This window comes from Cucumis melo, chromosome 5 (assembly GCF_025177605.1).
Source record: "Cucumis melo cultivar AY chromosome 5, USDA_Cmelo_AY_1.0, whole genome shotgun sequence".
Taxonomy (NCBI): Eukaryota; Viridiplantae; Streptophyta; class Magnoliopsida; order Cucurbitales; family Cucurbitaceae; genus Cucumis; species Cucumis melo.
Window position 1 is genome coordinate 15685845 of NC_066861.1, and position 15242 is coordinate 15701086.

The 15242-nt window shown below is 37.4% G+C and overlaps 1 protein-coding gene across 1 annotated transcript in view; it reads left to right on the forward strand.

Annotated features, from left to right (window-relative positions):
* Positions 1-306: 306 nt before the first annotated feature.
* LOC103485824 (phospholipase A(1) LCAT3) overlaps positions 307-15242 on the forward strand; it is a 24081-nt gene continuing 9145 nt past the window's right edge. Inside the window, exons 1-2 of the mRNA XM_008443544.3 lie at positions 307-684; positions 14167-14258. Coding sequence (XP_008441766.2) covers positions 456-684; positions 14167-14258 — 321 coding nt within the window. The 5' untranslated portion in view covers positions 307-455. The remainder of the gene's footprint in view (positions 685-14166; positions 14259-15242) is intronic.

Sequence of the window (15242 nt, forward strand, 5' to 3'; positions counted from 1 at the left end):
TTCAATTATTTTAAGTTAAAAAAATATTTTTAAATAATACAAAACGGACTAAAACATTTATAAAATATAGTAAAGTAAATTAAAATATTTAAAAGATATAACAAAATTTGGTTATGTCTTGTGTGAGGTATAATGATAAAATATGAAATTTTATTATGGCTCGTAACTTTTGAACACAGTTCACAATAAAGAAATAGCAAAATAGTCAAAATGCACAAAACACGTAGACTACCTTCCAATCGACCACCACTGCTCGTACCTTTTTCATCTAATAATCTTACGATAAATAGAATAAATAAACAAATAAACAATAATGATTAAATAAAATAATCAATTTTCTTCTTCCACTTTCTTCTTCATTCTTCCACCACTCTCCATCTAAGAGCTTCCAGTGTTAGCAGCTTCGAATCACACAGAAATTAGCTGAACAGAAGCGCGCTTCACTTTTCGGAGCCATGGTCGGAGGAGGTGGATGCTTTCTTTCTCTTCCATTTTTCGGGTCCCGGAAGTCCGAACCCGAACCCGATCGGGACCCGGTCCTGCTCGTCTCCGGCATTGGAGGCTCAATTCTTCACTCTAAGAACAAGAAATTGTTCGGCTTACAGACACGTGTATGGGTTCGGATCTTCTTGTCCGACATAGTGTTTCGTGAAAACCTCATTTCTACCTACAATCCCCACACAGGTCCTTACTCTATTTTCTTCCCAATCCAATCCTAATTGTTTGATACCTTTTTTTCTTTGGGGCTTTTAGTTGCTGCTACGGAAGTTGGAATCTTGATGGTATTAGATTATTCCATGTCCACGTGTTTTGGGGGTTTTTATTTTTAGGGTGGGTGAAGTTTGAGATCACTTTTTTCTTCTTTTTATATAAAAAGAAAGTATTCATCCAAAAGTGATTCTATTCATCTTTTTTTCTTTCGACTGTTTTTTTAATCAAATTTTGTTTTGTTGGTCTATAGTCCAAACTACGTGATTTTATTAGTCACAAATTTGTTATTTCTCAAGGTTCTTGATAAATACCTTTTTTCCCCTTCTGCTTTTAGAATCATCTTTTAAATATTTTTCAAATTAATATGATTTTTTAAAAGTAAAAAAAGAAAAAAGAACTTTTAGTTGCGTAAATAATTTCTTATCGAGGATCATTCTGTCTACCAAGTCAAACTGCTGGGTTGAAATATCAATAGGAAAATAAAGCAAGATACTTGCTAGTGGTTGCGTTAATTTGCAGTGAAATTTACGTAATATTCAGATCTGGGTCTTTGTGTTTGCCAATTCGGTGATGGAATGGATTTTTGAAGCTTTAAATAGGTGGAAATTTAATGGAAAAACTAAGGTTTTGTGGAAAATTAAGGTTCAAGCTTTTCTTTGGGAAGCTTGAAGTAAACGAACCGTAGGGTCGTCGAAGATATGACTTAGCTTTTTCCTTTTTTTTTTTTTTTTTTTCTTTTTTGAATTAACGATTTCATTAATGGTATGAAATTATCCAAAGAGATAAAAGATGGATCCCATTCGAAGAGAATACAAAAGATGTCTCGATTTTGCGACGAGTAAATTTAAACTATGACGGTAACTTTGGATGGTTGTTAACTTCTGCATCAAAATGATTGGGAGGGGTTCTTCATTAGCTTTTCTCTGGGGGGTTTTTCACCCTTCCGCCTTTAGGCTGTACTCCTTTTGAGATTGGTTAATACATTTTCTTTGTTTCTTATAAAAGAAAGATTGGATTAATTTGTTTATCATTTTATTCGGAATTCAAATATTAGCTTGTTTGGTAACAATTTTGTTTTTTGTTTTTGAAAATTATGTTGATTCCTCCGTGGTTCTTTGCTATCAATTATACCTCTTTTAGTGAAATATTTGCATTCTTAGCTAAGTTTTTTCAGGAATTCAAATATTAGCTTGTTTGATGATGATTTTGTTTTTTTGCTTTTGAAAATTATGTTTGTTGCTCCCTAGTTTCTTTGCTATGAATTTTACCTCTTTGCATTCTTAGCTATATTTAAAAGACAAACACAACTTTTTTTTCCTTTTTAGCTTTCATAACTTGGATTGGATTTTTAAAATATTATTAAAAATAGATAATAAAACAAAGAAACTTATGAAAGGAAGTAGTATTTATAGACTTAATTTTAAGGAACAAAGAAACTAAAAACTAAAATTCAAATGGTTATTAAATGTGCCTAATCTTGTATGTGGTTCGCATTGAAGGAAGAATGCCCATGTTTCTCATTCACTTATTTGTTTTAGGGAGGTTATTATTTTTCTCTTCACTAATCCTCTCTCATGCCGCGCTTGATTAGTAGGCACAAAGCTCACTCCTTTGTATTTCAGATGAAAGTTAATGTTTCTTTTTAGTACCTAAAAGGGGTTTTAAATACTATTTGAGTTTCGTACGAAGTTTTGGTTCATATTAGTACCTATACTTTCAAATTTTGTTCATTTTTTGGTATATGTACTTTTAAAACGACCATTAAGGACCATATACTTCTTAATATAGACTATTTTGGTCTCTCCTTGCTAAACTTCTACACAATTTTTATAGGTAACTAAAAGGGGCATTTTCAAATATAGCTAAAAATTGAAATTATTTACAGAATATATCAAAATCTATAGCCCATTTAAGTTTTTAAACTATATTTTGTAAATGTTTCAATTTGTTTTTTTTTGCTATTCATACTAACTAAAATCCATTACATTTCAAGAAGTGTATTAAGGGGTAGTGTCATATTGAAGTTGTTATTTGGAAAAAATGTGATAAAGAAGGAAATTAAAAAATAAAGGACTAAAATGTTCATTCTTTTTAGAAGTATAATCAGAACAAACATTTCAAAGGTACAAAGCTAAGTAGACAACTAAAATGGATGAAGGCCTAAAGTGCTAGAACCAGAATGAACAAAAGCTTGTTAAAGCTGCAAAGATCAAGTGGATATAAAACTACTCCCTAATTACCTTATTTCCCAAATTACCCATAGTTAAGAACAGGGTGGTTGCAAAAACAATCACCGAGAGGGTTCAACTAGATACGTAAATCAGAGCCAATCCCACTGATCTCCTCTTCTCTCTTTTTCTTTTTCCTTTTTTTGCCCGCCAAAATTTTTCCTCTCCTTCCAAATTTCTCAAAGGGAAACTAGAAAGAGAACCATTAGTGGATGGCCTTCGAATTATACAATTGACTATGTTGTTGCCTTTAGTGCTCAATCCTTGACTCTTGATAATGAAAAGAATAGTGGGAAATCAGTCTCTGTATGCGAGCACTGCAAGAAACAGTGGAACACCAAGGATCAGTGTTGGAAACTCCACGATCGTTGCTCAGGAGGTAAGAAACATTTCTCCAACAAGAAACAGAACTCAAGACGTGCCTCTGTTAGTGAGATTGCTAGCACCTCTAGTTAACTAGCCAGACCAGCCCCCTACTCTAGACGTCATTGCGCAATCGGGTATGCCCCAGTCCCTTGGCCTTATCAATGTTGACGGGAAAAATCCCTGGATTTTAGACTGGAGGGCTACAGATAATTTGACAGGTTCTTCGGAGCAGTTTGTCTCTTATACCCCTTGTGTCGGTAATAAGAAAATTCTGATAGCCGATGGCTCTTTAGTCTCGGTTGTTGGCAAAGGAAAAATAGTTCTCTTTGATGGTCTCTCTCTCCAGAATGCTTTGCATGTGCCTAAGCTTTACAATTGGTTATCTATCAGTAAGATCATCCACGAGAAGCACTATACAACTATTTTTTTACCTGAATTTGTTTGCTTTCAGAACTTGAGCTCGGGGAGGATGATTAACATTCCCCAACATAGCAGGGGAGGGGACTTTGCATACCTCTAGAACTAGTTTACTGTCTTCCTAGTTTAACACTTATGAACATGACTTTATGTTGTGGTACTTTCGATTGGGTCACCCGAACTTTGCTTGTATGAAATATTTGTTTCCCCATCATTTTTCTAAAGTTGATGTTACCTCTCTATCTTGTGATGTGTGTATTCGGGCAAAACAACGTTGGGTCTCATTTTCTTTACAACCATATAAACCCACACGACTGTTTACCCTTATCTATAGTGATGTTTGGGGTTTATTCGAGGTCACTACCTCATCTGGGAAATGTGGTTTGCAACTTTCATTAATGATCATACCTATCTTACTTGGGTCTATCCTGTCACCGATAAATATGAGGTTTCCTCTATTTTCCAAAACTTTTATCACACCACTAAAATGCAATTCCATACAAGAATTGCAATTCTTCGGAGTGATAATGGTCGAGAATTTTAAAACCATAACCTTAGTGAGTTCCTAGCCTCCAAGGGGATTGTTCACCAAAATTCGTGCGCTTACAGTCCTCAACAAAATGGGGTGGTTGAACGAAAAAACTGTCATCTTTTGGAAGTAACCCATTCTCTTATGCTATCTACTTCCCTTCCTTCATACCTGCGGGGAGATGCTATTCTTACAACACCTTATTTAACCAATAGAATGCCTTCCCGTATCCTCCACCTTCAGACTCCTTTAGATTGTCTCAAGGTGTCCTACCGGAGTCCTATATTTCTACTCGTTTAATTTATGAGGTTTCCCTTCGTGTGTTTGGGTGTATTGCTTATGTCCATAATTTCGGCCCTAATCATACTAAATTTACCCCTCGGGCTCAGGCATGTGTGTTTGTTGGGTATCCCCTTCATCAACGCGGTTATAAATATTTTCATTCGCCGTCCAAGAAATACTTTGTCACTATAGATGTTACTTTCTGTAAGGATAGACCCTACTTCCCTGTTAGCCATCTTCAAGGGGAGAGTGAGTGAAGAGTCTAACTATACCTTAGAGATTATTGAACTTACTCCTAGTACCGTGTCTCACTTCGATCCTCATCTCGTAGTCCTACCCACAAACCAAGTTTTCTAGAAAACGTATAACAGGAGGAATCTTAGAAAGGAAGTTGGGTCCCCCTACTAGTCAGCTGCCGACTCCAATCCAAGACTCTGAACCTCTTCGAGATCAAGGTATGGTAAACCCTACTGAACCTTTATTGATAATAAAATGTGTGAGAAATGAAAATGTGGAAGAAAAGAACAATAGTGATAAGACTGAGAACAAAGCAGAAACCAGCAATAAGGAAGTTAAATAAGGTCATATAGGGAAACTTGATGAGTATGATCCTTCCTTTGACATTCCCATTGCTTTGAGAAAAGATACCAGGTCTTGTACAAAACATGCCATTTGTAACTATGTTTCCTATGATAATCTCTCTCCACAGTTCAAAGCCTTTACAACAAGTCGTGGCTCTACCACAATACTGAAAAATATTCACATTGCTTTAGAGTGTCCTGAATGGAAGAATACTGTCATGGAAAAGATGAAAGCTCTTGAAAAGAATAACAATTGGGAGATTTGTGCTCTACCTAAGGGACATAAACCTATGGGATGCAAATGGGTGTTCACTCTTAAATACTAAACAAGCAAGGTTAGTTGTAAAAGAGATTACTCAAACCTATGGTGTTGATTATTTAGAAGCTTTTTGTTAAGATTCTTAACAATAAAACACCCAAACAGAGGCAGCACTCCTTCACAATGAGTTGGGAATCCTAAGAGGCTACAATAGCCTTTACACCAGATAAAACAAAAGATGACCTACCCTAAAAAAAGACCTAAATGATACTATTTATAACCTTCCTCAAATTCCACTCTCGTGGGCCCCACAACACTATCCCCAGCTGTCTTCTTTTTCAGCACCTTTTTCTTTCCTATAACTAATCATTAAGTTACCTTTTTACCCCTCATTTTATAGGTATTAATTATAGGAAGCCTTACAATACCCCTTGGCTATAAATTTACATTGTCCTCAAGGTGAAATGTAGGAAAACTGATTCCCAAGTTGCTTCAGCCTCAGGTAGCCTTTTCTATTTTACCAACCATTCATTAGCTTCTAGCTCTTTGTTCCACCTGATCCCGAGCACTATTTCTGGCCATAATTGGAGTTTAAACTCCTCTATCAGCATGAGGTGTTGATGCTGCACTCCTTGCTGTTTCCCCAACTTCAGCTTCAAATGTGAGATAGGGAATACATCATGGATGGCTGCTTCCGGTGGTAACTCCAAGCAATAGGCCACTTCCCCAATTTCTTACTTGATTCTATATGGTCCATAGTATCTAGGTGCCAGTTTCTCACACTTCTTTCTAACTAGAGAACCTGCCTATATGGTCTCAACTGCATGTACACTTCATCCCCAACTTTGAATTTGAGCTCTCCTCTTTTTTGATCAGCCATTTTCTTCATTTGTTTTGTGCAGTACGCAGATTTTCCTTTAGGGTATTAAGGGCTAGGTCTCTCTCTTTCAGGATTGTCTCTACCTCATTATTGGGAGTTTGCTAGTGCTCGTAGGATAGTAGAGGAGGGGGTGGTCTACCATAAACCATTTGGATAGGGGTTGCCTTTGCCGAAGCATGAAAAGTGATATTATACCACAATTCTGCCGAAGGTATGAATCTATTCCAACTACTCGACTGCTCATTGCAAAAACACCTTAGATATGTCTCCAAGCATCTGTTCACCCTCTCGGATTTTCCATCAGTTTGGGGATGGAAAGCCATGCTCCTTTTCAATATGGTTCCCATCATAGCAAATAGTTCCCTCCAAAAGTTGCTCAGGAAAATCTTGTCGCGATCCGACACAATGGACTTAGGGATTCCATGTTTTCCTATCACCCTATCAGTGAACACTTTAGCATCCTGTTTAGCTGAAAATAGGTGTCTAAGAGTTATGAAATAGGCATATTTACTTAACCGATCAACCACCACCATAATGACATTTACCCCACCTGCCAAGGGTAGTCCCTCAATGAAATTCATGGTCTAATCCTCTAGTATTTTCTCTGGAATTGGCAAAGTTTGCAATACTCTAGCAGGCTTCGTAGCTTCAAACTTATTCCTTTGACAAATATCACACTGCTCAACATACTTTTTGACGTCGTTTTTCATGCCTAGCCAATGTAATTCCCCACTCATTCTTTTGTAAGTTCTTAGGAAACCCGAATGGCCCTCTAAAATGAAATCATGGAAGGTATGCAACAGGTTTGGTATTAAGGAGGACATTTTTGAGATAATTACCCTTCCTTTATACAATAATCTCTCATTGTCCCATTGATATCTCCCTCCCTCTTCCGGATACTCCTTCAACCTCTTTATAATTTTCTGCAACTCTCCATCTTTTTCTACCTCCTTTCCTACCACTTCCATGTCAATTATCCCATGTGTAGTCATGGCATTCAACTTGGGCGTCTGTTCCAATCTCGACAAAGGATCAGCTGCTTTGTTTTGCAGTCCTGGCTGGTACAGAATTTCGAAGTCATACCCTAGCATCTTAGTTAACCACTTTTGAAACTGAGGTTGCACTTCCCTTTGTTCCAATAGGAACTTCAAAGCTCTTTGATCATAAATAATGGTGAATTTCCTCCCTAATAAGTAGTGTCTCCACTTCTGTATAGCAGGTACCACGACCATCAACTCCCTTTCATATATAGATTTGGTCTATGTTTTCGAGGATAGTTTCTGGCTAAAGAAAGTGATTGGATGCCTATTTTGTGACAGCACGACCCCCAAACCAAAACCTGATGCATCGGTCTCTATTATAAAGGGCAAAGACCAATTCGGTAGGCTAAGACTGCTATGGTAGTCATGGCAGCTTTTGATTGTTCAAAAGCTACTGTGGCTTCTCCATTCCGGTTGAATGCATTCTTCTGTAGGAGTTTAGTTAATGGGGCTGCAATTTCACCATAACCCTTCAATAATACCCTATCAAGCCTAGCCTTGCTTTTGATCTTATGGGGTTTCCCCAGCCCAAGTTGTCTTTCCCCAGCCCAAGTTGAATGCCATGAAGTCACACATGGGATGATTGACATGGAAGTGGTAGGAAAGGAAGTTGAAAAAGATGGGGAGTTGCAGAAAATTATAAAGATGTTGAAGGAGTATTTGGAAGAGGGAGGGAGATATCAATGGGAGAATGAGAGATTATTGTATAAAGGAAGGGTAGTTATCTAAAAAACGTCCTCCTTAATACCAAACCTGTTGCATACCTTCCATGATTTCATTTTAGGGGGCCATTTGGGTTTCCTAAGAACTTACAAAAGAAATGAGTGGGGAATTACATTGGCTAGGCATGAAAAACGACATAAAAAAGTATGTTGAGCAGTGTGATATTTGTCAAAGAAATAAGTTTGAAGCCTAGGAAGCCTTCAATAGTACCTTCTATAATACCCCGTCAAGCCTAGGAAACCCCACAATCCAATCACATCCTTGGGTTGGGGCCAATTAACCATGCTTTTGATCTTGTCCTCATCAGCTTCTACCCGCTTGCTATAAATCTGATGCCCCAAATACAGAATCTTCAAGTATGCTATCACACACTTCTTCTTATTGGAAAATAACTGGTTATCTCTTAAGACCGTAAACACCATTCCCAAATGTTTCTCATGCTCGGTAATATCAGCATTATAAACAAGTATATCATAAGAAAAACCAATACACATCTCTTTAGAAATGGTTTAAATACCTGGTTCATGAGAGATTGGAAGGTAGCCGGTGCGTTGGGAGGCCAAACGGCATGACAAGGAACTCACAATGGCCTTCGTGAGTTTCGAAAGCAGTCTTTTCAATGTCTTCCTCTTTTATTCTAATTTGGTCGTACCCAGATTTCAAGTCCAGCTTTGAGAATACCTTGGCTCCATGTAGTTCATCCATCAATTCTTCTATTACAAGGATTGGAAATTTATCAGACACCATTACTTGATTCAGCTTTCTATGATCCACACAAAACCTCCGCCCTCCATCTTTTTTCTTTACCAATAGAACCAGGCTGGAGTAGGGGCTGTGGTTAGGTCTAATCACCCCCGCTTGGAGCATCTCTGTCACTAGGTTTTCTATCTCTTCTTTCTGAGCATGACTATATTTGTAAGGCCCATCGTTGATGGGTTTTTGCTCCAACAATGTAAGGATGTGATGATCAATGCTCCTCTTAGGAGGTAGTTCTCTAGGCATCTCAAATATGTCACTATATCTTTCTAGCAGAGCTTTGATGATCTTCCTCATCACCTTTGATTTGTACTTCTTCATCCTAGTCTTCTTTGGTTTCGACCTCACAGAATTGCATCTCAACTAAAAAGCCTTGATCCTCTTCTTTTCATGTTTTTTCCAAGGTTTTAAGTGACCATTCAGCCTTAATAAGCGTAGGATCCCCTTTGAGAACCACTTGTCTTTCCCCTGCCCAAAACGTCGTGGTTAAGGATGGCTAATGAACTTTCATAATGCAAGTGAAATTTAGCCACTGCATACCGAGAATTAAGTCCACACTGCCAATTCAACTACCAAAAAATATGCCACAATGCAAAGTTCATTCAACTTAAGTTTTACTCTCTTGCATATCCCTTAACCCTTGCACCGAGTTACATTCTTAATTGTGACTCCAAAAGGAGTGACCTCCATCGATAGCTTCCTTTCCTCCACTATTTTCTTACGTATAAAGTTATGAGTGGCTCCACTATCAATTAAAACCACCACTCCCTTATCCATCAGTACCCCCTTTAATTTCATTGTGCCCTTCGATGAGAGACTCATGATGGTCTTAAGCTCAATTTCAGCCCCTTCTGCCAGCTCCAATTGTTTCAGTTCTACGAACTCTTCCCCATTTTCATCTTCTTCCTTATTGCCTTCTTCCTCATTCAAGATAAAAAGCATTAGTTCCCTCTTCTCCTTAACCTTGCATCTATGGCCATGGGAATATTTTTCATTGCACCTGAAGCACAATCCTTTATCTAGTCTAGCACGAAATTCTGCATCCGACAATCTTTTTATGGGGGGTTCATTCTTTTGGTAGCTGTCCTTGATGGGTATAGTCACTTGCTTCATTTGAAATTTAGTTTTCTTGTGAGCTTATTTATCATTCCCTCCCTTGCTTTTGCTGCTGATGCCTTCTCCACTCTTATGTTCTAGCAACCCCAGCTCTTCTCTTGCAAGCTTCAAAGCCAAGTTACGGTTGTTCGCTAATTAAGCTTCCTTCATACATTGTTCTAGGGTCTGTGGCTGTCTACTAATGACTTCGGCTTGGAGTGCTGGTTCTAAACTAGTCACAAATGCGTTCCTTAGCACACTTTCAGCCATGTGCGGAAGAGGAGCCGAGTAGTTCACAAATTTCTTCACGTAGTCATTATATGATCTATCCTGTTGTATTCGGATTAGCCTAGCTCCCTAACTTTTTTGCCCGAAGTCTCTAAAAAACTCGAACATTCTACTCTTGAGGTCTTTCCATGACTCAATCTTCTTTCTATTGTGGCTTTATCTATACCAATCAACCTCATCTTGCCCAAAACTCACTACATCCACTTTCACCTTTTCTGTTTCTGGCAGATTATTAATCTCAAAGAAGTGTTCTGCATGGTAAACCCAAGATTCAGGGTTTTCATCTAGATACATTGGCATTTCCAGCTTCTTGTATTTGCTTTGGTCCACTGTTCCTTGAGTTCCTTCATTAGTACCATCGAACTCCTCCATTTTTCCCTTCGCTTTCATCACAAAACCATCAAAGGTACCTGATTCTTCTCTTTTTCTATAGCTGTGATTTTCTCTTATTTCTTCTGCTAACCGATCCATAGATTTCTTCATTTCAGCATCATTTCTTTAAGACCCATGACTTCCTTCTCTGTTCCTTCCATCCTTTCCTCTAACACACGCTGAGCCATTGCACGAGTGGTAACCCCTAGTTTTCGAGGCTCTGATACCAATTTGTTAAGATTCTTAACAATAAAACACCTAAACAACTAACTAATGGCTGGAAATAGAGGCAGCACTCGGCCTTGCACAATGAGCTGGGAATCCCAAGAGGCTACAACTGCCTTTACACCAAATAAAACAAAAGATGATCTACCCTATAAAAAGACCTAAATGATACTATTTACAACCTTCCTCAAATTTCAATCCCACGGGCCCCACAACACTACACCCAACAGTCTTCTTTTTCAACACCTTTTTCTTTTCCATAACTAATCATTAAGTTGCCTTTTTACCCCTCCTTTTATAGGTATTAATTATAGGAGGCCTTACACTTTTTCTCCCGTTGCTAAGTTAAAAATTGTCAGAGTCCTTCTATCTGTTGCTGTAAACAAAGCTTGACCTCTATATCAGCTGAATGTTAAGAATGCTTTTCTGAATGGAGACCTAGAAGAGGAGGTCTACATGAGTCCCCCGCCTGGATTTGAAGCCCAGTTTCAGCAGGTTTGTAAACTCCAAAAATCCTTATACGATCTGAAACAGTCACCTAGAGCGTGGTTTGACAGGTTTACTACCTTTGTCAAGTCCCAGGGGTACAGTCAAGGGCATTCTGATCATACTTTATTTATAAAGATTTATAGTCAGATTGTTGTTCTGATAGTATATGTTGATGACATTGTTTTATCTAGAGATGATCAGATAGAAATCGGTCAGTTTAAGCAAAGAATGGGTGAAGTATTTGAAATCAAGGATTTAGTAAATCTAAAATATTTCCTTGCAATGGAGGTGACCAGATCTAAAAAAGACATTTTGGTGTCTTAGAGAAAATACACCATTTATTTGCTAACTGAGACAGGTATGTTGAGGTGTCGTCCTACTAACACCCCTATTGAATTCAACTGTAAACTAGAAAACTCAGATGATCAACTTCCAGTCGATAAAGAACAATATCAGTGCTTTGCGGGTAAATTAATTTACTTATCCTATACTCGTCTTGATATCTCCTTTGCTGTAAGTGTTGTCAGCCAGTTTATGCAGCCTCCCTTTGAGGAACACATGGAAGCTGTCAACAAAATCTTGAGTTGATAATGATACCTGGTAAAAGGTTGATGTCCAAAAGGATAGACAGAAAAACTATTGAAGCCTATACTGACATAGACTGGGCAGGATTTGTTGTTGACTGGAAATCTACCTCCAGTTACTGTACCTTTGTATGAGACAATCTTGTAACTTGAAGAAGTAAGAAGCAGAGTGTTGTGTCTAGAAGAAGCGTTGAGGCCAAATATCGAGCTATGAGTTTGGGAATATGTGAGAAACTTTGGCTTCAAAAAGTTCTGTCTGATCTTCATTAGGAGCGTGGGACACCAATGAAGCTAGTCTGTGATAATAAAGCCGTCATTAGCATTGCTAACTACCCAGTTCAAATGATAGAACCAAACATGTTGAAATTGATCGGCATTTCATCAAAGGAAGACTTGACAGTGGGAGCATATGCATATTCCGTACATTCCTTTGAGCCAACAGATTGCTGATGTTCTTACCAAGGGGATTCTTAGACGAAACTTCAACTTTTGTGTTAGTAATTTGGGTCTTATTGGTATTTACGTCCCAACTTGAGGGGGAGTGTTAGAATTAGTGGGCTTAGCCCATTGGGAGTTTTGGCCTAATTCACCATAAATATGTTTTCCTTTTTTTATCTCTATGTACTATTCTATTTATCCCCCTCTTGTACCTATTGTATTTATCAGAAAATAATAAGAACAAAATATTGTGGTTTTTCTCCCAGTACTCGGGTCTCCACATAAATCTGTGTGTTCTTTGTCTCTACTTTCAATACTATTACACACTATAAACCAATAATTTCAATTTTGGATTTAAAAACACTTCCACAGACCAAACTTTCCAATATTTCTTTTAGTATATGATTGGACGAGTTGGTTGTTAAAGTTAGTTGTTGGAGATGATCGATAAAGTTGGTGGTTGGAGTTGATCACCGAAAATGATCATCGAAGTTTGCCCTTAAAGGTAATTGCTCAAAGATGGATTTTGGAGGTGATCGTTAGAGATGATTGCTGGAGGTACTTGTCGGAGGCGATCGTTGTTTGAGGTGGTTTCATTGTTCGGTTGCTAGAGATGATCGTCAAAGCATGTCACTGGAGCAAGCAGCTATAGTTGCGCAACAATAGTTGTTGGAGTTGATTGTTGGAAATGGTTGTCGGAGCATCTCATGTTCAATGATTGTTGTTGGAATTCCTTGCGACAGTGCTTGACAGGTGGAGTCATTGGAAATATTAGTGATTAGAGAGATGGAGAGAGTAAGAGTAGAAGATGGAGTTCCTCTGTAAATGTGTAAACTTAAAAAGTGAACACTACTGAAGTTGGAAGTTGGTGGAGGTGAGTAATTTATGGACCTAACATTGAACAACCCAACTCATGTGAACTCAAGTCAATGCCTTAAACACCCCCTAATGGAAATGAGTGTAGTTGGGTCAATGTTTCTAATCTTACCAAATATGTGTGCTTTTGTTGGTGTTCCATTAGTTCTTTTTATAATACTCACTATCTGTTATTAGTTCAAACAAGAGAGAATTTTTGTAAATCTCCATGGGAGGAATAGAGGATGCAAATCTTTGTTGATCTTTTCATGATATCAATTAAATTGTCTCCTATCTCGAAGAACATCTGATACTTTTATTAATGGATATCCCTATTATTTGACCAAGTTCTAGAAGTTGGAAGTTTTGAAGAAGAGTATGCACTTTACTTGGCTGCCAGTGCGGGGGGTTAACATTATTGTTTATTTTGACATTGTGTACAGTTGCCAGCTGGTGCAAGAATATTCGTGGGAGTGTTGGGGCTTTGTGCTTTTTTAATCTTAATATACGTGGCTTTCTGGAATGCTTTCAAAGTAAATTTGGCTCCTTGTTAGTGGATCAGGGATGCTTTTATATGAGCTATTTCCTTATAATCCATTCTTGTGTGGGGGGGGGGGGGGGGGGGGGATAAAGTTGCTTCGTGGGAGCAGTTTTGGAGTGCCTGCACTATAATGCTTCTTTGTGGCATCTATATCTCCTGTATGTAGTCCTCCCTTTTTTATTGTTGCAAATGGGAAGCGTTACCACCACTTGTTGTCTTTTATTTTTTTTTGTAGTTGGGCACTTTATTGAAATAAGGAAAACCTTCCAATTTCAATCAGGATGGGTTTTCCAAGCGCATGGGACAAAGAAGACTTTAAAGTGATTTTTTTCCATGTCGATTATTAGGTTAGTAGTACCAGACTTTCGAGACCTTTTAATTTAATATATACCAACAAAAGTGCCCATATAAACTATTTGAAGGAAGCCTCTCCACCTTCTGATTTTGAGTATGCAAATTCTTATCTGGATTTCCTTAATGAACATCATTGGATTTTTGTTTTTTCAGGTTATACTGAATGCGTGGATGATAACATCGAAATTTTGGTCCCTGATGATGACGATGGCCTGTATGCTATTGATATTTTAGATCCATCTTCGGTAAGATAACATGAAAATTTCTAGTTGTTGATTGCTGATCAAATTACATCAAGGCCTTTATAACTTGTTCTAATAGGAATGCTATTGGGAAATGATTAGACTATTAAGGGCATATTAGTAATTATCTACACAAGTTTAATCCAGCGACCATTGTGAGGTTTGATCCTCAGTGATAGTTTCATGTATCCTTTTGGGTTTTGGTTTTGGAGTGTTTTGTTTTGTTTCTAAAGGAACAACCCACCTGATCCTACAATATTTCGGTATTAAGGAAATTCGTGAGAAATTAATTTCTTGGTAGGTGACCACCATGGATTGAACCTATGACCTCTTAGTTATTAAGACTATCTCATTTTTTTACCACTAGACCAAAATGGTTGTTTGGAAACTTTTTTGTAATTATTCACTTAGTAAGAATCCCTTTAGTAGGGATGTTTTGGTGGACTTTTTTTTTTTGAATTCCCCTCCATTCTTTTATTTTTTTCCATGAAAGTAATTTAGCCTACTAAAAAGAGAAAAAAAAAAGGGTATTTTCTATAATTTAGCCTATTCTTTTAATAAGAATGAAAAATATAATAGTTACCAAACACAATTCTGTTTTTGTTTTTCAGTTAAAAAAGAAACAAAATGATTTCCTACTAAACACAGAAAACAAGAAATAAGAGACAAACAAGAAACAAAATGAATTCCTAGCAAACACAGAAAACAAGAAATAAGAGATAAACAAGACACAAAATGATGCTAAAAAGACTCAACAATTGCATTGTTATTTGGTATAGGGGATATTTATCTGAAGAATTTTATAGATCTGTTTGATCAATATTTGATACCTTTTACCTTATACTTTATCATTTTCTCTTCAGCAGTAGGCTTGAGTTGGACTGTCTAGTCTGCCTTCCCATCTTTTTATGTTTTCTGTATTCCTCTAATTAAAAAACGAGAAGAAATCATGTACCATAAGTAGAATGTTGTAAGTGAATTAGCTTG